Source organism: Oncorhynchus clarkii, chromosome 28, assembly GCF_045791955.1.
Source record: "Oncorhynchus clarkii lewisi isolate Uvic-CL-2024 chromosome 28, UVic_Ocla_1.0, whole genome shotgun sequence".
Lineage (NCBI taxonomy): Eukaryota > Metazoa > Chordata > Actinopteri > Salmoniformes > Salmonidae > Oncorhynchus > Oncorhynchus clarkii.
The window spans coordinates 43,361,162-43,383,850 of NC_092174.1; the positions used below are offsets into that span (position 1 = coordinate 43,361,162).

General features: G+C 43.9%; 2 protein-coding genes across 3 annotated transcripts; both read left to right on the forward strand.

Annotated features, from left to right (window-relative positions):
* The first annotated feature begins 1,283 nt into the window (after window positions 1–1,283).
* Window positions 1,284–18,962, forward strand: LOC139387392 (xin actin binding repeat containing 1). Of its 2 annotated transcripts, XM_071133545.1 has the most exons (6): window positions 1,284–1,304; window positions 1,428–1,509; window positions 10,276–10,427; window positions 10,696–10,737; window positions 11,454–15,989; window positions 16,477–18,962. In XM_071133545.1, exons 5-6 carry the CDS (start codon window positions 11,454–11,456, stop codon window positions 16,477–16,479), a joined length of 4,539 nt encoding a protein of 1,512 aa, XP_070989646.1. In that variant the 5' UTR covers window positions 1,284–1,304; window positions 1,428–1,509; window positions 10,276–10,427; window positions 10,696–10,737; the 3' UTR covers window positions 16,480–18,962. The 2 variants fall into 2 exon arrangements, with proteins under 2 accessions (XP_070989646.1, XP_070989645.1); XM_071133544.1 differs by lacking the exons at window positions 1,284–1,304; window positions 1,428–1,509 and adding an exon at window positions 5,087–5,517.
* On the forward strand, window positions 16,758–18,962 carry LOC139387393 (xin actin-binding repeat-containing protein 1-like). The gene has a single exon (XM_071133546.1). It carries the CDS (start codon window positions 16,758–16,760, stop codon window positions 18,663–18,665), a length of 1,908 nt encoding a protein of 635 aa, XP_070989647.1. The 3' UTR covers window positions 18,666–18,962.
* Window positions 18,963–22,689: the final 3,727 nt, after the last annotated feature.

Genomic DNA, 22,689 nt, shown 5'->3' on the forward strand with positions numbered 1-22,689 from the left:
AGTAATTTAGCCCGAGGAGGAGCCAATCACTTTTCTTGTGTTTCTTTGTTATAATGTAACTCACAGATGTTCATATTCATGTGTTTACGCCAGTGGAAATATTCAAATAAAGAACTCCGTCTTTTGATGCCACCTGACTTTACTGCCAGTCCAATCAGATGCGGAGGTTGCCTAAAGTATCGCCATGGAGACGATGAACACCCTGAGGAAGAGCCAATCACTGAGGAGCCTGTCCGGATTTGGGGTTAAGGAAAGGTCATGGGAAACATCAAAGTCCTCTCTCTGGGATTACAAGAAGTCTGTCTCTCAGCTCGTACAACAGTAAGTTTAAAGTTTTACTCATGAACAACAACATACTCACACTGACAGATCTAATGAGTTCATATATTATATTATATTATATTATATTATATGTTGTAACACAGGTGTATATGTAATGACATACACCTTGAACCAAGTTGATGGAACAGACACGGCTTGATGAACTATGTTTGCCTGAGCCCTGAACACCAAACTTTAGCTCAGTGAGCTAACAGGGTCTTGAGTCATGCAAGTTACCTGGATTCAATACTGTTGGTGTTTTGAGGCCAGACCATTTGACCCGAGTAGGAAAAAGTCATGACCTTAAAAATATATGTTACTCTTTATTAACCCTGGTTCTTTATCCCCAGTTACCAGAGCTGTGTGGAACTAAGCACTTCTGAAACCAATGAAGAAAAGATAAAGGTTTGTAATGTGAGTTGAGATTTCCAAAGAAACTTTAGAAAGAAGATTCTTTAATTGTTTGTTTAAATAAAAATAAAAATGTTTTTAAATGGTGAGTGATGGTTGCGCCGTTTTCCTTTTCAATAAATTAACTTTCGATAAAGTTTTCTTGGATTTGATTAATTACTGATCTGTGGTATAACCACCTCTCTCCGAAGGCGTCCCAGTCATTCAGTTCCCCCAGAGAAGAGATGTCAGTGGGCCTTGTTTCTCCTTGGAGGAGGTTAGAGAGCCGGGGGGACCAGGTGGACCGTCTGGGTACTGACTATGGTTCTTTCCTGCTGTCTCGGAGTCGCTCCATGGACCATCTTCCCCAGCGGGACCGAGCTCCGGAGGGGACCAGCGCCCTGCGAGCCCTGTTCGAGTCCAAGGCCACCCTGCAAGAGGACTTCTACAGTTCCACCAGGCTGAATATAGCCTCTCCAGCCAGCAGGATGGTGGCAGGGATTCAGTCTAGTGAGATGGAGAAAGATCGCCCTCTGGGGGCTAGGAGGGGTTACAGCACTGAAGAGACTAATGGGAGGAAGGACAACACTCAGGTGTGTGATTAGTGTAAATTCAACTATTTATATCATAAGATACTGTCTCTTGAAAAAAATGAATCTGAATAAAGTAAATTCTCTTTTTCTTAGTCTCAATGTTAATGTTTTTTTTCCCCCCAGCGTGCTGTTCAGGGCGAGAGGAGGAAGACCATTAGTGGTGTCCCAGAGTCTTCCGTCAGGGGTTCCAGAATTACAACACCGGGTGAGTAGTAGGACCACACACACGCACGCACACACGCACACACACACGCACACGCACACGCGCACACACACACGCGCACACACACACACACACACACACACACACACACACACACACACACACACACACACACACACACACACAGTTTGCCTTGGGACAGAGAGAAAAATGTGTAGTTTAAATAGCTAATCTAATGCTATTCTACACATGAGGCTGAGAGAAAGGTTTTCATTTTTAAAGCTCATTTCCTGTAATAATAAAATAAATATCATGGCTTATGACACTGTCTATTTTTGAGAGGATTGAGGCCCCCGAAGCTCATGGGCCCCCTCACCTTCTGGGGGCTGGGGGCTGTGGGGGGGGGGGGGGGTCCGTCAGTGAGACACACACACACATTACTACAGTCAGTAGTAATACTGGCAATGGCAGACAGAGGGGGTGAGTAGTAAGCACGCTAATACATCACTGGGGTCATTATAACAGTCAGCATGACATGCAATTGGCTAGGTATGACGGAGGAGGAACCCCGCCAAAATGAGGTAATCTCCTTCCCTGGGGGAACGGTTCACTGCCTAGGTGCCTTGTGACTGAAGGACTGTTAAAAACAGCTTGGAATCAAACCCTTGTCCCCCCCTGACGATTCCCGCTATATGTGGAACACTGATGTTAATATTGGTGCTTGTGTAAGTTAACAATCCAGAGGTCCAGTTTTACTGCACATATGATTGTATATCTCATAAAGAGTGAATGATACTGACAGACTGTCCATTGGTCTGGGGGGGGGAGGGCATCCAAAGGCACTGACCCGCACACACAACCGCACACAGACACACACACACACGCACGCACACACACACACGCACGCACACACGCACACACGCACGCACACACGCACACACACACACAGCACCATACCTAACGGTACACACACACAGCACCATACCTAACGGTACACACACACACACAACCGCACACACACGCACGCACGCACGCACGCACACACACACGCACGCACACACACACACACACACCATACCTAACGGTACACACACAACCGCACACACAACCGCACACACACACACACACACACACACACACACACACACACACACACACACACACACACACACACACACACACACACACACACACACACACACACACACACACACACACACACACCCTCATACACCAGTCATCGAGTGAGTGAAGCAGTCTTAAGTTGCCACCGAGTCAGAATGCCAGGGCCACAGCACGGTGGCCATGTTATAAATATCTCTCTGGAATCCCGACGTGTCACAGCCTCAGAATGCCTCCAGCAAACAGAAACCCCATTAGGTAAACAACAGCCCCATGGTTCCTGGATCCACACCAGGGTTCAAACACTATTCGTAATCGTTCAAAGACTTTGAGAGATTTACTTTAACCTGCCTGGAGTGCCAGATAGGCGGGGTTTGCAGTTCTGGGACTATTCTATTGGTTGATTAAGGCAGGCTAACTCAATCAAGAACACATAAGGTATTTGAAAATATTTAAAGTAGTGTTTGAACCCAAGGTGTGCCTGGGCACTGGAAGCTCTACGAAGCTATATACAGAGTAAGATGTGGATGTGTAGACACATAACTATGTAGCTTCGCACACATGCTCAAAACAGGGGGTGTCGCAGTGTTTGCTGGTATGACCGTGACACAGCCGGTAGGGTCGCGAACCTCCTTAGAGGTGACATATTTCCAGGATATCGACTATGACTCTGTGACCTGGTGATGTGTCTGGGATCATCCTGTGACAGAGAATCTGACAGGAATGTGATTGACAGGAAGATCCTCAGAGATCCTCAAAATCTAGGAATGAGTCAACCCTCTCTGTTAGTCACTGAGAGTCACTAGGGCACCGCCTCCTCACACTGTCACCCATCATCCTCACCCCTCCTCACCCCCTCCTCCCATTGCCATAGCTAACACCCCCCCCCCCCCCCCCCCCCCATCCCATCCCATTCCCATAGCTACCCCATAATCAGCCCATATACTGGAGACAAAAGAAAACAAAGTAGATGTGGGGTCCCAAGTGATCTTGGGCAACATAACATCACCCCTACAAAATGTCAGGATCATGTTAGGACAACAATACTCAGACAATACTTTATCTGATAAAGATATCTCCATTCCTCAAGCATATGAATCACCTCAGATTCTCTACTCTTCATAATCTCCTATTTTAGTTTTTATGAGCAAATACAGCAATAAAGCCCCTGAGAGATAATCATGTTTCAGTCTACATTATCAGCACCTGAGAGATAATCATGTTTCAGTCTACATTATCAACACCTAAGAGCTAATCATATTTCAGTCTACATTATCAGCACATGAGAGCTAATCATGTTTCAGTCTGCATTATCAGCACCTAAGAGCTAATCATGTTTCAGTCTACATTATCAGCACCTAAGAGCTAATCATGTTTCAGTCTACATTATCAGCCCCTGAGAGCTAATCATATTTCAGTCTACATTATCAGCATCTGAGAGATAATCATGTTTCAGTCTACATTATCAGCCCCTGAGAGCTAATCATATTTCAGGCTACATTATCAGCACCTAAGAGCTAATCATGTTTCAGTCTACATTATCAGCACCTGAGAGCTAATCGTATTTCAGTCTACATTATCAGCATCTGAGAGATAATCATGTTTCAGTCTACATTATCAGCCCCTGAGAGATAATCATGTTTCAGTCTACATTATCAGCACCTAAGAGCTAATCATATTTCAGTCTACATTATCAGCACATGAGAGCTAATCATGTTTCAGTCTACATTATCAGCACCTAAGAGCTAATCATGTTTCAGTCTACATTATCAGCCCCTGAGAGCTAATCATGTTTCAGTCTACATTATCAGCACATGAGAGCTAATCATGTTTCAGTCTACATTATCAGCCCCTGAGAGATAATCATGTTTCAGTCTACATTATCAGCCCCTGAGAGATAATCATGTTTCAGTCTACATTATCAGCATCTGAGAGATAATCATGTTTCAGTCTACATTATCAGCATCTGAGAGATAATCATGTTTCAGTCTACATTATCAGCACCTGAGAGCTAATCTTGTTTCAGTCAACATTATCAGCCCCTGAGAGCTAATCGTATTTCAGGCTACATTATCAGCACCTAAGAGCTAATCATGTTTCAGTCTGCATTATCAGCCCCTGAGAGCTAATCGTATTTCAGGCTACATTATCAGTGTGCCACTTGACCAGAATAGCAGTTGCACAGCAGTTGACTGTTTTATTTTTGTATTGTCTTGCCCAGCTCCCACTGAGCACCTGATATCATCACTGGGACTGCAGATCCTTCTCCATGCAGTGCCTGATGATGGGGGTAGCTTTGGGAATGGGATGGGGGGGGGGGGGGTGTTAGCTATGAGAATGGGAGGAGGGAGTGAGGAGTGGGTGACAGTATCTTTATGGCAATGAGAGGAGGGGGGTGGGGGGGGGGGGGGGGGGGTGAGGTGACGGTATCTCTATGGCGATGGGAGGAAGGGTGTGGGTTAGCTATGGCAATGGGAGGAGGGGGTGAGAAGGGGTGAGGATGAGGGGTGACAGTGTGAGGAGGGGGTGCCCTAGTCTAGTCTCTCAGTGACTAACAGACTGCCCAAACACACCGCCACCCACCCTCCCAAAATAGATCCAACGTTCCCAGCGGGGGGGGGGGGGGGGGGGGGGGGGGGGGGGGGGCAGCAGTCCTGATAAAAATCAGCTGTCACTAGAGCCACAGGACTAGAGACTAAAGAGAGGCACAGTGACACGACAGGCAGACAGAGAGCCACAGAGAAAGAGAGAGAGAGAGAGAGAGAGAGGGGAACAGCCACAGTCCAAAAAGGCTAAACACTACAGAGAAACACAAACTATCCTAGAGCCATCACAGGAACTGCATCAGCCGACAACCAGCGGGTTTTGATCTGTATTCAGAGAGACAACCACAGTGGGAGAATAACAACTACACTTGCTGTATTGTTTGTAAGTATTATGGATTCACTTACAGAAGTGTTTATTTTTAAATTAAACAAGTTTTTTCTATATGAATGGTGCTGTAGATTACTTTTTTTTTTTTTTTTCCAGTTGACGAAGAGGCTTTGTAGTGCCATGTCAATAAGACAAAAGCTGGTGTTTGAGCCTGATAAAAGATGACAGTGAGTTAAATGAGGATTGGGATATGGGGATATGGGGATATGGAGATATGGGGATATGGGGATATGGAGATATGGGGATATGGGAATATTTTGATATGGGGATATGGGAACATTTTGATATGGGGATATGGGGATATTTTGATATGGAGATATGGAAATATTTTGATATGTGGATATGGGAATATTTTGATATGGAGATATGGGGATATGGAGATATGGGAATATTTTGATATGGGGATATGGGAATATTTTGATATGGAGATATGGAAATATTTTGATATGGGGATATGGGAATATTTTGATATGTGGATATGGAGATATGGGAATATTTTGATATGTGGATATGGAGATATGGGAATATTTTGATATGGGGATATGGAGATATGGGAATATTTTGATATGGGGATATGGGAATATTTTGATATGTGGATATGGGACTATTTTGATATGTGGATATGGGGATATGGGAATATTTTGATATGGGGATATGGGAATATTTTGATATGGGGATATGGGAATATTTTGATATGTGGATATGGGGGTATTTTGATATGGGGATATGGGATATGAGGATTTTCGAAGCTAAGGAAATAACTTATCTGTCATCAAAAATATTAATAATTTAGCCAAACATACATTGCCGGTCCATTTAATGTTGTCTGCATCAACGTTATGTCTGCAGAGTTTAGTGTAATTCATTATTCTAAATATCCTTTCATTTAATAGCAAATATTTATATCAAAAAAGAGGAAAAAAGTGACATCTTAATCTTAATCTTAATCTTAATCTAAATCTTAATTGATGGGTCGTAGTCACCGTTGATGGATCAAATCCTGCCCCTTGACCACCCTGTCTTTGTCACACACTGATATCTAATGTGTGTGTGTGTGCGCGTGCACACGTGTGCGTGTCTGCACACACTGATATCTAATGTGCGTGTCCGCACACACTTGGGAGTCATATTAAGAAGGCTGCTATATGCAGCCAACCACCCAAGGTCATGGAACCAAGTGTCTTAGAGGTTTTTTTTTCCCCATGGGCCATCTTTGCAATTTCTCAAGTGAGTGGCTATCATCTCTCAGACCCTAATCCTTAGACATGACAAGAATGGAGGATCAGAGGTCATGGTTGACCAATTACAGACCTCCTCTCTGGAAACCTAAATGCATCGTGATAGAGTTGATGTGGAGCAAGAGCAATAGTAATGACATCACAATGTATTTTACCCCCCCCCCCCCCCCCCCCCTGTTTTAATTAAGCTGACAGTTGGTATCGATTCCATTTAAAAAATCAGCATGTTTTTTAAAGTCTGGTGACATTTTTGGGGGTGAATTTTCCTAGACAACCATTTTGTAAACTGGTAATAGTTTTATGACCTGTCTGTGAATCTGTAGCTACAATCGAAAGCAGCTGAGTTGGTTGGTTGAGAACTAATACCTACTGCATTTAGCCGTCATTTGGACAGCTGTCAGTGGTGCAAAATCCCCACATTTCTGATCTGCTAATAGCTTCTCTCTCCATTCCTGTGCAGATAGAGAAGGGGATAGCTAGACTGGAAGAGCCAGACCCCTTGGAGGTGTCTGACCGTGTGAAATAACTCAAAGACGTGCTGGCTTGGCTAAATGTGCACTTTGCCAGACAGCTAGCTAGTGAACATATTAAAGAATACTTCAGTTGAGATTTGTCCATAGTTGGATTTTTAAGTTTCCTCCTCTGTGCAGCGGCAAAAGCCAGCTCTGCTCTTTCAAAAGGGAAATCATCTGGAAACACTCGTTGATTACATTAATAGTTGTCACTAGTTACCACAGCCACAAAATCGTACATCGATTATGTCGTAAAAATTCATGAAATCTACCATTTAAGGTTAGGGTTAGCCGTAAGGTTAAAAGTGTGGTTAAGGTTAGGTTAAAAATCTGAATTTTAAGAAGAGAAAATGGCAGAATTAGGTGGGTGTTTGTGACTTTGTGGCTGTGGTAACTAGTGACCACAGAAATACCGCTTCTGTTTTATCCCCAATTACCTCTCATCTTCAACTTAACTTATTAATAACACTTGATTAATAAACATCAAAAGCATGTTAATTGTTGCCATATTCCCAGGAAGTGTTCAATTTAAACTGTGAGTTATCAATAGAGCATAGGTCAAAGGACATAAGCAATAGTGACCAACACCTTTATCAATAGCTGATCAATAAGCATCAATAGCATTATTATTGTGTTCCCACTGAGTGTTCAGCTTTAGACCCAGGCACATCTCTGGGGTTATGACCTCAGTCACAACTCGCGTGACATTATGTTGTCTCATTCCATCTGCTCACCCAGCTATGGGTGACGCCAGTAAGCTGACCCATCCTTTTGTCCGGCAAGAGCTTACTGCGTGAAAACGGACAGAGGTATGTTCGAATCTGGACATTAGTTACAGATGAGGGGTCTATCCAGCAGGGCCCATGGCTACTGCTGACCCCTTAAAAGCAGGCCTGCAGGGGCTTAGCTACTGTTGTTTGGACTGACAGAACAGTGTGAAAATACTCCTATACACACTGGGGCTCGTGGCGTTCAGTGGTTGGGGCTGCTATTGTTTCAATGTTTATTTCGAAATTGGGATGAGGTTTTGTGTTACATGCTAGTGTAGATGTTTGCCTCAATATATGTTATATGTGCCTCTAGTATGTGCCTCCACATCTTGTGGCACACAATGCGGCAGGGTAGCCTAGTGGTTAGAGCGTTGGACTAGTAACCGGAAGGTTGCAAGTTCAAATCCCCAAGCTGACAAGGTACAAATCTGTTGTTCTGCCCCTGAACAGGCAGTTAACCCACTGTTCCTCGGCCGTCATTGAAAATAAGAATTTGTTCTTAACTGACTTGCCTAGTTAAATAAAGGTTAAAAATTTTTTTTTTAAAACATAGATGTGAAATATCTGTGAAACACCACCCCTTTGTGTTTGAATGGGGAAAACCTGGCTGCCGAGATAGAATTACAAGCATGTGTTTTGGTCAGGTATGGATGGCTGTAATGGAGGTGAGTCACACCAACAATGTGCTTAAAACAAAATCAGGGGTCGCTCCAGCTGAGCTAGCAGTTGCTGTTGTTTTTAGTTTCTTCCTCCAAGTCGTGATGGTCAGCCAACGGGATGGCGTTTGTTGAGTGTCTAAGGCAACTGGTGGCAGGTTGTAGCTGTGTGTTGAGGCAGGACATTTTGTTTGTCATTGCAGAACGACCAGAACATCCATCGAACTCTAGTTTTTGCTAATGTGTAGGTCCTTTCTCTGGTGTTGGTTAGGTCTACCCATTCATTAAACAGAAATTACTCATATTTCATGTTAAAGGCATGTTTTCTAAGTGTATATATTCCATTATTTTAGCAACGATATGTATTTGTATCTGTAACAACAGATGATGCAGCGACACTTGATAATGAAGTAATTACATTACTGCCTGTTCCATTATTTTTAATTTTTTTGGTTCTAAAGGTCGATTATTTTGCAGAGTCAGTCCTAATGGCACATAAAGGCCCATGTCTAAGAGGGAATAGTTCCTACAGTGTAACAATAGCAAACAGATAGGATAGCCACACATACCAACACCTCCCAGCTATATATATATATATATACATATATAGACTCCATTATCAGCCAACCCTCAGCATAGCCAACAACAGAGACACAGTATATTCATGCTGTGCGGTGCATACCATACCATGGTGCACAGAAATATCACTGTCCTTATGTGGGTCACTGCACTTTTACACTGACTGTTACCGTATGTAAATCAACAAAAAAGTGTCTACTATATTAAATTAAACATCAAAAGGTATAATACAGCCTTTTGTCTTTAATCTCAATATTGAATCCTTTCTGGGTAACAATTAAGTAACTTAATGTGATTGTTTTCAACAAAAACATTTTTTTGCTAGGACTGTCTGTAAGTGACCTGAGTGGGGAGGGGGGGAAAAAATGAAAACTAGCTGTGATTGGCAGAGAGGTTTGGAACTCTCTTTCTTATTGGTCGAAAATACCATCCTACCAAAAACAGGCTGAAATTTCAGGCAGTCTTTTCAAACCACTCTTTCAAACCACTCTCAAAACACAACTATAATAATTTTCACATTATTATTCCAACCTCAAAGTGTCAAAATATATATAAAGCACAGGAAAATCACGTTTTTGACTGCACTGAACCTTTAAACAACCAGACATGTCATTCCTTTCAATCATGTGCTAATTTTACAATTGTAATGTATTTTAATAAATAATAAAGGTAAATAATAATTAAAAGTTGTTCTTAAGCAATAAGGCCCGAGGTGGTGTGGTATATGGCCAATATACCACGGCTAAGGGCTGTTTCTTAGGCACAACGCAACGTGGAGTATACGGTCTGATATACCATGGCTGTCAGCCAATCAGCATTCAGGGATCGAACCACCCAGTTTATAACAGATTACAAACACGTATTGTATGTTACTGGAGCTGTAGATACGGTATAGGCTAGGATACAAGATGAGACCCAGATGACATTGATCAACATTATCAGAAGCTTTCGTGAAATCAATTCCTAATCAATCAATCTATATATGTCTGTGTTGTAGATGACAAGAGGAGTCTCCAGCTGAGTTATAGAGACACCCCGTCAAGACAAGGTCGAGACAGAGAGAGGACCTCCAGCTCAGTGAGAGACAGATCAGCTCTATACCTGTCAAGAGTAGCAGCTGCCAAATCCCTGGGAAGCTCCACACACACAGTGAGTGCCTGGCATTCCTCCCATTCCTCCACACACCACAAAGATGGACACAGGGACGGACAGACATACATGCACAAAATTATACACACACACACACACACACACACACACACACACACACACACACACACATACTGGGATCAAATGCCAGGCAGACCGGGGAATAGCCATCATTCTCAGGATTCAAAATGAGTTGCATTACTTCTCAAGCATACATTTGAACGAAACGATTATCTGAATTGTAAATGGCTTTGTTTTCATTCAACAGAAATCCAGCAGTTCCTCAGGAAAGAGGACTACAGGCAGCAAGGTATAATATGTTAATCTAACACAATGTGTGAGTGCTGTGAAATTAATATAAAAAAAGATCCAACTGAAGAGCTGATGGGCAATGGGTTTTGCATAACACTGGTGATGACGGTGATCACATTAACAATGGGGCGGCAGGGTAGCCTAGTGGTTAGAGCGTTGGACTAGTAACCGGAAGGTTGCAAGTTCAAATCCCGAGCTGACAAGATACAAATCTGTCGTTCTGCCCCTGAACAGGCAGTTAACCCACTGTTTCTAGGCTGTCATTGAAAATAAGAATTTGTTTTTAACTGACTTGCCTAGTTCAATAAAGTTTAAACAAATCAACATTATTACCCGAACTCGGTCAAATACATACTGTAATATACTTAAGTCTGTCCACATTTTAACATGGCAGTTTTTCTACTTGGTAAATGTATAATATTGATATGAAAAGCAATAACAGAAACTGAAAGAAATACCTTGCTTCAAACACTACTCAGTGACTTTAAGACATAGTCATTAGCGCTGCTCTACTAACTGGCGTGAAGTTTGGCTAACCTTAGCTTGAGTGAAGATGGTTTGCTGTGAAAGACATCGAACAAGCACAGAGAAAAAGGTAAAGTATGGCTTCAATTGCTACACGCATGGCTACCTAACATACCTTAACTAATACTACTCTCTAACCGACTGAATACTGACAATAACACAAAGACCCTTTTCTCTTTTCATTCCAAGATGGCCGAGATAGCCCCAAAAAACACAGTTTCAGAAGCATGTCACGAGGAAGATGACCTGCCTCTGCCTCCACCTCCCCCTATCCCACCCAGACCTCAGAACTACGAAGAGTCCCCAGCCGCAGGTGGCCCCAACCAAGCCTTCATCCCTGTGCCCCCACCAAAGGAAACCTTCTCGACATTCTACCAACAGCGACAGAAGAATGAGCTGAAAAGACTCTTCAAACACATTCACCCAGACCTGAGGGAAAACATCAATGATGTAGTCGATGATGAGCTGGTTGCGGCAATGCAATCCGGAGGTGCCCAGACTGCAGCGGATGCGGGGTACCAGGGTGAGGTCCAGTCCATGAGGTGGATCTTTGAGAACTGGACCCTGGACAACATCGGGGACCACCCCCACATGACCAAGAAGCTTCTGGAAGATGAGACTCTTCAAGGCGGTGATGTCAGAGGAACATCCTCCATGTTCGAGCACTGCATGGTGGACGGAACCCAACAGATTGTCCAAAGGCAGAGTTCTGTCCGAGGGGATGTCCGGACATCGACTTGGCTGTTTGAGACCCAGCCCATGGATACACTCAACAAACTCCAGCCAGAGGAGGCCGAGCTGGTCGAGGCTGTTCTCAAGGAACCGATGCAGATTGGAGACGTGAGAGGAACTCGGCTACTCTTCGAATCCAAGCCACTGGACGCCTTAGGCCGTTGTAGCTCTGTAGAGGACCAGAGCTTCCTCAAGCTGAAGTCAGAGCTCCAGGAGCAGAAAGGAGATGTGAGGAAGACAGTGAAGCTCTTCCAGGCTGATCCTTGCTGCGCCCTCAGAGACGCAAGCGGCAACATCCACAAGATTAAGTCCATCTGCAGAGAGGAGATCTGTAGCAGCAACATTAGCACGGCACGCTGGCTCTTTGAAACTAAGCCTCTGGACATCATCAACAAGGGGACATCTGGGATGCAGATCATCCGGGGGATATCGCTGGAGGAAGGGCAAAAAGGAGGGGTGGACAGGAAGAGATGGATGTTTGAGACTCAGCCGTTCAACTCCATCCGAGAGGAGGGCATAGAAGACCGGTTTCAGGGGACAGTGGTCGAAGTTGTGCCTGATGCTGATGTTGGGAACAAACTAAAGATGTTTGAGACCCAGCCCTTGGCAGCACTGAAAGGAGACTCGACAGAAGTAGCTCTGGAGAAGGAGGAGATACTTGGAGGAGATGTCAAATCCTCCCTCTGGCTGTTCGAAACACAACCCATGGAAACATTGAAGGAATGCTATGAAGTTGGGCATTTGAAGAAAGTGATCCTCTCTACTGATGAACAAGGAGAAGTCAAAGGCAAAAAGCACATGTTCGAGAACTACAACATTAGAAAAGAGACCTTAGTCGGAGCAGAAATCCCACGTAAAGATCATGAGATTGAGAAGGGTGACGTTAAATCATACAAGCATCTCTTCGAAACAATTCCCCTTTGCAATATCACCCAATCTCAGGAGGAAGTGCTGAACGGAAATACAGAAAACGACATCACAGCAGGAGATGTGAAAGGAAACAGAACGCTCTTCGAGACAACACCATTATATGCGATCAAAGACTGCACTGGGAATTTCCACGAGGTCACAACGGTCAACAGAGAGGAGTCCATCAAAGGAAGTGTCCAAAATTACAAGTGGATGTTCGAGACCAAGCCCATTGACCAGTTTGAGGAGGGAAAGAAGAATGTTGAGGTTATCAAAGGAATCACCAGGCAGGAGGATAGGTCAGGAGATGTCAAGATGACCAAGTGGCTCTTTGAGACACAGACCATTGATGGCATCCATTCCAAGTTCAACCAGTCGGAGCAGCAGCATAATTCAACAGAGCAACAGAAGGAGACTAGGAAAGGTGATGTCAAGACCTGCAAGTGGCTGTTCGAGACTCAGCCTGTGGACATCTTGTACGACAAATCAGAAAATATCCCAGATAAAGAAGAAGAGATTGAGAATACCAATGTGAAGTCTGTCACTTGGCTTTTTGAATCACAGCCTCTGGATAGCATTAAAGACAGTGAGGAGCAAAGTTTTAAATTATGCAGTACTATTCAGGATGGTGTCAAGGCTGAGGTTGGTGTGAAAACAGTGAAGCACCTTTTCGAGACAGAGACTTTAGATAGGATAAGGAAGGACGCAGACACAGAGCAAGATGTTAGATATGTCAGCGAGTTGCATGTTCAGTCTGGTGATGTCTCTAGGGTCAAGGAGATCTTTGAGTCCAAGTCCTTAGATGAAATAGGTTCAGAGTCTATAAAAGTGTGTGATGAAGACGAAAGCATTCAGAAAGGATCTGTGCGTAAATGCACCTGGCTTTTTGAGAACCGTCCCATCAACACAATAAACGACAAGGAGGAAAATGGCCCAGACATGCATTGTGTCAACGACATCGAGGGTGGTGACGTCCATAACAAGAAGTTCATCTTCGAAACATTCTCTCTGGACAAGATCCATGATAAAGATCAGTTTCTGGAACACAAGTCGGAATCCGTGGAAAAGCCAGTGAGCAACGTCGACGTCAAGTCCAGCACCATGCTATTTGAGTCCCAGCCACTGTACGCCATTAGAGACAAGGAAGGCCAGTTCCACGAGGTTACCACAGTCCAGAAGGAGGAAGTGATGAGTGGCGATGTGAGAGGAGCTCGGTGGATGTTCGAGACGAAGCCCCTCGATGCCATCAAGGCGGAAAAGGAGATCTACGTGATCCGAGCTGTCACCCAGGAAGATGTAAAAAAGGGTGATGTCAAGTCAGCCAGGTGGAAGTTCGAGACCCAGCCTCTGGACTCCCTAACAGCTAAGGAGGAAGACGAGGAACCCACAGTCAAGGTTGTGGAAGACTTCGGAAACCGAACTGTGAAGCTCAACAAACAGCTCTTCGAGTCTGACCAGTCAGCCAGTAAGAAGTGTGTGAGGATGGTTAGTGTGACAGACGTTCAGCAAGGCGATGTCAGGACGTCCACCTGGCTCTTTGAGAACCAGCCCATCGACAGGCTGAAGGGAGAGCCAGAGGAGCAGGCCCCTGTCCAGATGGTCCACAGGGAAGACAACCAGAAAGGAGAGGTGAAACGCTGCACGTGGCTGTTTGAATCCCAGACACTGGACAAGATCAAGGATCCTGAATCCAATGTGAATGCAGCACAGGTCATTGAGGAGGAGATCCCAAAAGCAGACGTGAAGAGCACAACCTGGCTGTTCGAGACCACACCCTTAGACAAAATTGTCACAGTTGAAAGTGTGATTGACACACTCTCTCGTCTACATCAGCTCGAATTCATCCACTCAAGTGGAATCTTAATAGAGGCAAAAGAGGTCACAAACGTCAACATGGTGAAATACCAATTTCTTAAAACCGAGGGAGCACAGATTCAGAAGGAGGAGATAGTTGAAGGGAACATCCGAAACATCATGCTACAGTTATTGTCCAGATCGACCCTGAAGCCCCAGATCACTCTCTTAAAAGAGGTAGAACAGGGTAAAGTTCAGACAACAGTATTAGAAGTCGCAGTCAACCAGCCAGCATCAACAAACCAAGACAAAGATCAAAGTGTACAGAAACTGATCGAAAGCTTGCTTGTTCAAGATAAGCTGATGAAGAAGGGGATCATCATGCAGGAATCTGAGGGAGGACATGTAGAGATGACTGTTTACTCACTTCTCTGTCAAACTAAAATGGATAGTCAAGAGATTACAAGGGGAGATGTGAAGTCAACTATAGGCAACCTGTTAGCTACTGCTAACAATCAGAGGACAACCGCTTCATGTAGACTAGATGAAAATGAAAAGGGAAATGTCGACTTATACAGGAGTTGCATCGAGAAAGGAGATCTCCAAAAACTGAAGAGTCTTCAAATACAGCAATCAGAATTGGATGAACTTGACCTCATGACAAAGGAACAGATTGAGATTGTGCAAGGCGATGTGAAGGAGGCGAAGAAAAATCTTCAGAAACAGAAGGATCAAGTGGAACGTACCATTTCAGACGTCTTACCAGGGGATGTGAAGAATGCCAAAAGAGTCTTTTCTACAGAGGGTTCCATTGACCTTAGTGTTGAAAACTGCACTTCTAAAGAAGAGATAATCCGTGGGGATATCTCCTCAGCTAAGCAGCAACTTGCTTTAAAACAGACTCTCTCTATGGAAAAGGAGGAAATCGTAGCCGGTGACATCAAAGCTACTCTGCAGTCTTTAGAAAGAGCAAAGCAACAGAGTATGCACTTGGAGCGCGATATCATAACCCCGGGAACTATCTATGACATGGATCTAGCAACACAGGGGCCGGAATCAGAGGGAAACCAGACACAGAAAGAGGAAATTGTATCGGGAGATGTGAAGGCAGCGAAGCAGTCCCTTGAGCTGGCAAAGAACCAGAGTCTATGTGTGGAGCGTGACATCATCGTGCCGGGAAAAATATACAACGTCAACATCTCATCTCAAGGACAGAGCTCGACGACAGTGAGGCAGTCTGCGTCTTCGTCAACCTGCAGAGGCCAGCGGATCACGACGACTTTCCGAAAGGTCAGTGACGCAGAGAGAGATCAGGAGAAAATTGAGGCTTGCCAACAGGGCTACGTGTCAAGGAGTTCAGATGTCATACATGTTAGCGCAGCGGATTCACCGCCAGCGGTCTCCGGCAGCACACAAACCCACCCTTATGTAAACTCAGAGTTTGATGATATTGAGAGGACAGGGACAGAAGAGGCAGAAGCAGAAGTGGTGAGAGGAGATATAAAAGCTGCTATTAGGTCTCTGCACAGTGCTGCGACAGAGCAGAGACCGCTAGTAGACAAACAGGAAATTGTAAGAGGTAATATGCAGATGGCGCTGCAATATCTTGAAAAGTCTAGTATAAATGTGTCCAAAGGAGACTATAAAGCTGCCATGCTATACAGGAACTCAGGTTATGCAGGGTGCAGAAAGAAAAGGGATGCAGAGACTGTGAAAAAGCAGTGTGTTGTAGTATCTATGCCTCCATCTGACACTGAATTGTCTCCTTCGGTTTCAGTAACCCTTGGCGAACCGCCAGCCAGCGCAGCACAGACTTCAGCAACTGTCACTTTTACAAATCTTGATGAAAACCCTAAAACACCCTCCACTGAAGCCCTAAGGCCACCTCCACTTCCTCCCAAAGCAAATGACAAAACACAACACCAGAAGCCGGCTCTACCACCAAAACCACAACGCTCAAAACAAACACCTAGCGACGCAACAGAGAATTCCACCCCTCCTCCAAAAACGCCTAGCCCGATTAAAGGTAACCAGCAAAGCCCAGTCATTCCCCCAAAAATGAAACCAGGGAACACATCTCCCCCTCCTCTGCCTCAGAAACCTTCATCAAATAGACAACAAACCACAAAGGACTCACAACCCAAATGTATTAATAAAGCAAAGCAGAACTCACCTCAGGCCAGTGCTACCAATAACATCCCAGCCGAGTACAAAAAGTCAGTTCAGCTTAAGCAAAAGCGGGAACAGAAAAACATTGGAACAACATTGGCAGTTGATCATCGTTCGGCCATGTCAAATGGCACTGAAAATGAGATGGACAGAAACGTAATACAGAAAATCAATGCAGCAAAAGAAATCCGAATGTGCATGCAGAGCTACACAGAAGATGGTAATGTACAAAAGGAAATAAACACAGACTTTCAGGTCGCAATCCAAAACTCCAGGGGGAAGGAGAAGAATGTTGTGGACACAGCCCCTGTGCTGCCAAATAAGATCAAAGTAATTCGGGAAAAGGTCAGCCAAGAAATACAGGTCACAAAAAACACCAACATGCAGCAGGGGAGAACAGATATTCACAATCAGGGCTGCAATACAGATCTCCAAGAACCCTACTCCCCAACTACGACAGATAGACTTTCAATGAGCCAACATAACAGTGACAAGCTGCCAGGAGGAGCATCCATAACAGTGACGAGCTGCCAAGAGGAGCATCACCAGAGACCTGAGGACAAAGTAGTTCTGAGGAAGAAGAAAGAAAAGAAAGAGACCGAGGACCAGCGACGTCAGAGGCTGTCTGTTCACAAAGATGACATTATGAGAGGGAACGTGAAGGCAGCGATGGAGATATTCGAGAATCTGAGGAAACGAGAGGAACTCAAGACGATCCTGTCTCAAGTTCAAGAGATAGAGGGAGAGACCAGGGAAGTGGATGTCAGTTCATTAAAGAGCTTATTCGAGAATGTACCCGCTTGGATAGTCACGCCTTGTAAACATACAAAGCAAAGTCACACAAAAGGGGAAAAGAAAGTTGAAATAGAGTCAGTGAGCAATGATATGGAAAGTGGATCTTCGGTAGAGACTGTATTCGGAGACCTAGAAAAGGCAAGCAAAGATATAATGCATTTGAAAGAACAGACGTTAGCAAAACTTATTGACATAGAGGAGGCGATCAGAAAGGCTTTGTATTCTGTATCCAATTTAAAATCTGAGGCTGATATCGCAGGTTTATCAGGACTCTTCAACGAATCCTTGCAGACCGAGCAAAGCCATCAACCCACCAACAACATAAGAAAAATCAGTATCGCATCCACCAAGGCCACTAAGGCCAAAACAGAACCAGCCAGGGAGGCATCTGAGGGGAAAACGAAAGGAGTATCAGGATCGTCAAAAAGATCAGAGTCAGCCCCACTCTCTCCGGTACTTGACAAGCCCCAAATCAAACAAAGCTCTACCTCCCCATCCTCTCCATCATTCATCTCCATTCACTCTGCTGCCAGGAAGCCTGTAGAACAGCCAAAGTCACCACAGCCACAGTTCTCATCATTCAAGCCTAAACCAGAGCGGTGTCCTTCCCCAAGCTCCCATGTAGCCAATGGTGACCTGGGTCAACAATCTGCCTCTGATTCCCCAAACCACTTCTACAGTCCTGCTAGTCCAAGACGAAAGGTCAGTATTTTGGAGGTGCAAACTGTCCCTGAGACTGTTCCTGCCGGAATCATTGGCACAAAGACGGTCAGTGAGAAATACGAGGAGATGGACTGCTTCGGCAACACATTTGTCTCGTCAAAGACTTCGACGTTTGTCACGAAGCACTCTGAGAAGTTTGGAGTAGCCACCAGTCCAACCAGGTATGAAGTCGTGACATCCCCTATCATGCAAAGGTCTGGTCATCCCTTTTCAGAAAACGCCAAAGAAGGTGGTACGGTTTTTGTAACATTTGGTCAACCAAAACCTGGAAAACTTTGAAATGACACATTTAATGTAGCATGGTTTGCAAAAACAATTTAATTTATGTATTATTGTAACCCACATGTATCCAGTATGGCCCATTTAGTTAATTATGTCATATAAATATTTATTCTTAGCTGCAAATGATGTTACCATAATTATTAAAAGATGTGTATAGACAGTATTGGTGTTAAATTGTGTCTCATGGACTTTTTGAACTGTAACTATAGTCAAATGTTTTGTCCTTTTATCAAATAATTGCAATATGTATTTTCTGTTGTGTTAATTATCAATAAATATTGTATTAAATAATGATATTTACATTTTACATTTACATTTTAGTCATTTAGTAGACGCTCTCATGTCCAGAGCAACTTATTTTGCTCTAAGTGTGGATATTTCTCATACTTTCTTCTGTCCAGACATTGTTTGCACCATTTTGGGAACGATCGCCAACACCATCACAACATTGCCAAAGTCAATTAAAAACAACATAACTCTGATTACATGCTCATAGTCCACTTTGGGTACAGCAAATTATGAACAGCTACAGTATCTATGCATTTAGTGAAAAACTGTGTAAATATATGGTATAACAGTACAATCATCATCACATTGTTGCTATCGTCATAGTTTCAGTCCCCTGAGAAGGAGATATGCTCCGCCTGCCTGACACCTGTCTACCCCATGGAGAAAATGGTGGCCAATAAACTGGTGCTTCACAACAGCTGCTTCTGCTGCAAACATTGTAAAAAGAAGCTCAGGTGAGATATTTCCTGTGATACCGGTATATCCAATGCAAATCAATCAATCAATCAATCAATCAATCAATCAATCAATAAACAAATATAGAATTGACCATTACATGAGATATGCAACCACCCATGATCTTTAATGTGTGAATTCTCAAAAGCTATTTCTAATTGAAGTAATTCTAAAGCATTGTAAAAGGAATGAGAAACTAAATCAAGCAAACAAAAATAAAATAAATACATTTCTAATAGGCCTACAACATGTTTGTTTTTGACTTCATTGCAGCATTCGAAACTATTCATCTCTTTATGGAGAGTTCTACTGCATTTCCCACTACGACCAGCTTTTCAAAAGGAAGGGAAATTATGACGAGGGGTTTGGGCACAAACAACACAAAGATCGCTGGCTTCCAAAGCCCCAAGAACCTGAACCAGATAACAAGAATGACAAGAAAATCCCCAAAGGCTCTACGAGGTCTAAAGGCCCTAAAGCTAACATGGCAGTTGGTGATCCTAAAGCTAACATGGCAGTTGGTGATCCTAAAGCTAACATGACAGTTGGTGATTTTGTTGATGGTTTAGCAGAGCCCTCTGCAGGTGTCAGTCAGGGAAAGTCAGTCAGGGAACCTATTAGTAACAGTAGTCCTGATAGCAGGAACAAGCTGAAGCATAGTTGGCCACCAGAGAAGAAATGGACATGGGTTAGTCGTTCAAGTGCACAGCAGGTTAACACTCCGAGACCTATCGTGCCAGTTACTGACACACCAACTCAGGAAAGGTCATTGATTAATCATAGATCAGAAAACCTAGCAGGGAAAAATACACCAAAGAGAAACCAGGTTGAAGTAAGGAAAGAGGTGCTTTCAGAACAGGACAAGATACACCCTACTGCTACAGCTTCAGGAAGGAGGGAAATATCAAAAACAGATGTGATTGACTCACCTGAGGCACCTCGTACAGAGAAGACCAGACCATGGAGTGTTTCATCCAAAAGAGCCCTCTTTCAACAGGAAACAGTTAACACAGTGAAAACCGTTGTCTCTTCATCTCGTACAATGCCAGGAAGCTCGGTCACCACCACAAAACAGAAAACAGAGCAGGTTAAGTCAACGCCATCAGCAGTAAAGAAATACATTTCGATTTCTGATGGAAAGACTGATTCTGCGGGCAAAACTAAAAAGTCTGTTCGGTTTTCACCAAGCCTTGATGATGATCTTGACAAAGAAGACAGTCCATCTGCCTCTGAGTTGAATTCAGATAGAGAAAATCCAAATCAAAATGGTCACCCAGGTTATGCTTCTGTTGAGGAGATAGATAACAATATCACAATGAAGCAACGTCATTTGTCAGTTGAGGCAGAGGAAAGAGAAGTACAAAGTGAGGCGATATATAATCCATATCAATATAATTCCGATGAAAAAATTACAGATCCCTATGAATACAATTCCCATGAGAAAATGGAAGGACTCAATGGTGAACATGTTGATAGTGCTCAAGCATCTGTTGCAGAACATGCAGGTATTGGTGTCAGCCAGGAGAACACACAGTTCGAGGTTCCAGTGGCTGTCAACACAAACAGCGAGAGTCTAAATGGACTATTACTGACCTCTGATATTGTTGATAATCCACATGTTGTCCAAGTAAATGATCATTCAACTCCTGAGGCAACAACAGTGAATCTCCCAGAACCTACAGGGATGATGGACATTGGAGCAGAACAATTTGAACAATCTGATTCTGTTGATCAAAAGGTCAGGGAAAGCGAGCCGAACCTTGATGAGAAGAATCGTACAAATAATGAAAATCAACTTGATGGCAGTGATGAAGTACAACAGCAGGAGAGGACGGTTGACCAGTCGAAGGGTGCAGGGAGATCCAACTCTTCGAAGAGCAAACAGAATGAGAAGACACCTATGAAAAAGGGAGGATCCTGGTCTAACCGAAAAAGTCCTTTGTCCAAACTTTTCACGTCAGGTGGAAATGAAAAAACCAACAAGGCTGAAACTACGGATAAGAAGAAACCTGACGCCAAACCCAGGAGCATCTTGGGAAAACTGTTCCAATCATCACCAGATAAAGGACAGGACTTGAAGAAAACCCAAGAGACCAAAGCAGACACAGAAGATGAAAGGAAAGAAACAGTCAATGTTCAGACAGAAGAGAAACATGCATGTATGAAGGATGAGGTATTTGATACAGAAAAAGGAACAGGTGGTGACCTAGCTTTGGAACAACCAGAGGGTGTAAGTAATGTCATTGAAAACTCCTTTTCTGAAGACCTCATTCCATTTAACAGTGTTCTAATTGAAGGTAATACCACGGACACCCTCCCATCACTTGAGTCTACGATTCCTTTGATTGTCCCTGATTTCACAGGTGACAATCTATCTCCTGTAGAGCCTAATCTGCTTGCCTCTGGATACATCAGCTCTGTGGTGGATGCTGAGGATATGAATCCATTCAGTGACCCCGAGCCAACGTCACAGGGAAGCGAAGTTGAAAGCCTGTCAATTTTCGACACCGTTATGCCTGTCTCCAGTGATCTCAATTCTAGTTCCACTGTTGTGAACGATACAGAGATGACAGTTGCTGGTAAAATATTAGAGGCCTCAACCGATCAGACTTTAACTTCTAAGAGTGGTGACGACGTATCCTGTCCAGTTCCTGGACCACTTTGGGACACAGTCGACGACCCTTTTGGAAATGGTGTAAATTCTAGACCAGCTGTCCCACTGACCACTCAGACAAACCCAGACGCATCTCTCAACCTCATGAATCAAACGTTTGGCGTGCTGGCGTTAGAAGAAAATAATCTCAGCGAAGGAGGGCTTTTTAATCTGGGTGGAGAGGTTTCTCAAGAATCTCCCAATCCGTTTGATCCGCCACAACCTCAAGAGGATATATTCATCAATGTCTCAGGAGACACATCATCATCAACAGTATCTCTGAGCCATGATTTTCTCTCTGCCAGTGCTCCTGCTGCCGATTCCTTCAGCATGTTAGGGTCTCAAATGAAATCTACAGAGAATCAAGATATATTCGGGATTGGTAATGAGTTTATAGTTCCTGACCAAGCAAGGCAGGGTGAAACCAATACCACTGAACAAGATCACACTGAGATGCAGAGCCAAAATCTATTTGATTTAAGTACACCCACAACAAATCAGGCAGTGCCGAACGACGTTGATTTCGACATATTCGGCACAGAGTGTAGTATTAGTATCACTGCTCAATCACCTGCTTCCAATGTGTTCGGCCAAGATGGAGCAGACCCCTTTGCGGATCCTTAC

What these genes read in the sequence shown, in the direction of transcription:
- LOC139387393 (XM_071133546.1), top strand. Translation starts at nt 16,758, where the DNA reads ATGAAACCAGGGAACACATCTCCCCCTCCTCTGCCTCAGAAACCTTCA.
- LOC139387392 (XM_071133545.1), top strand. Translation starts at nt 11,454, where the DNA reads ATGGCCGAGATAGCCCCAAAAAACACAGTTTCAGAAGCATGTCACGAG.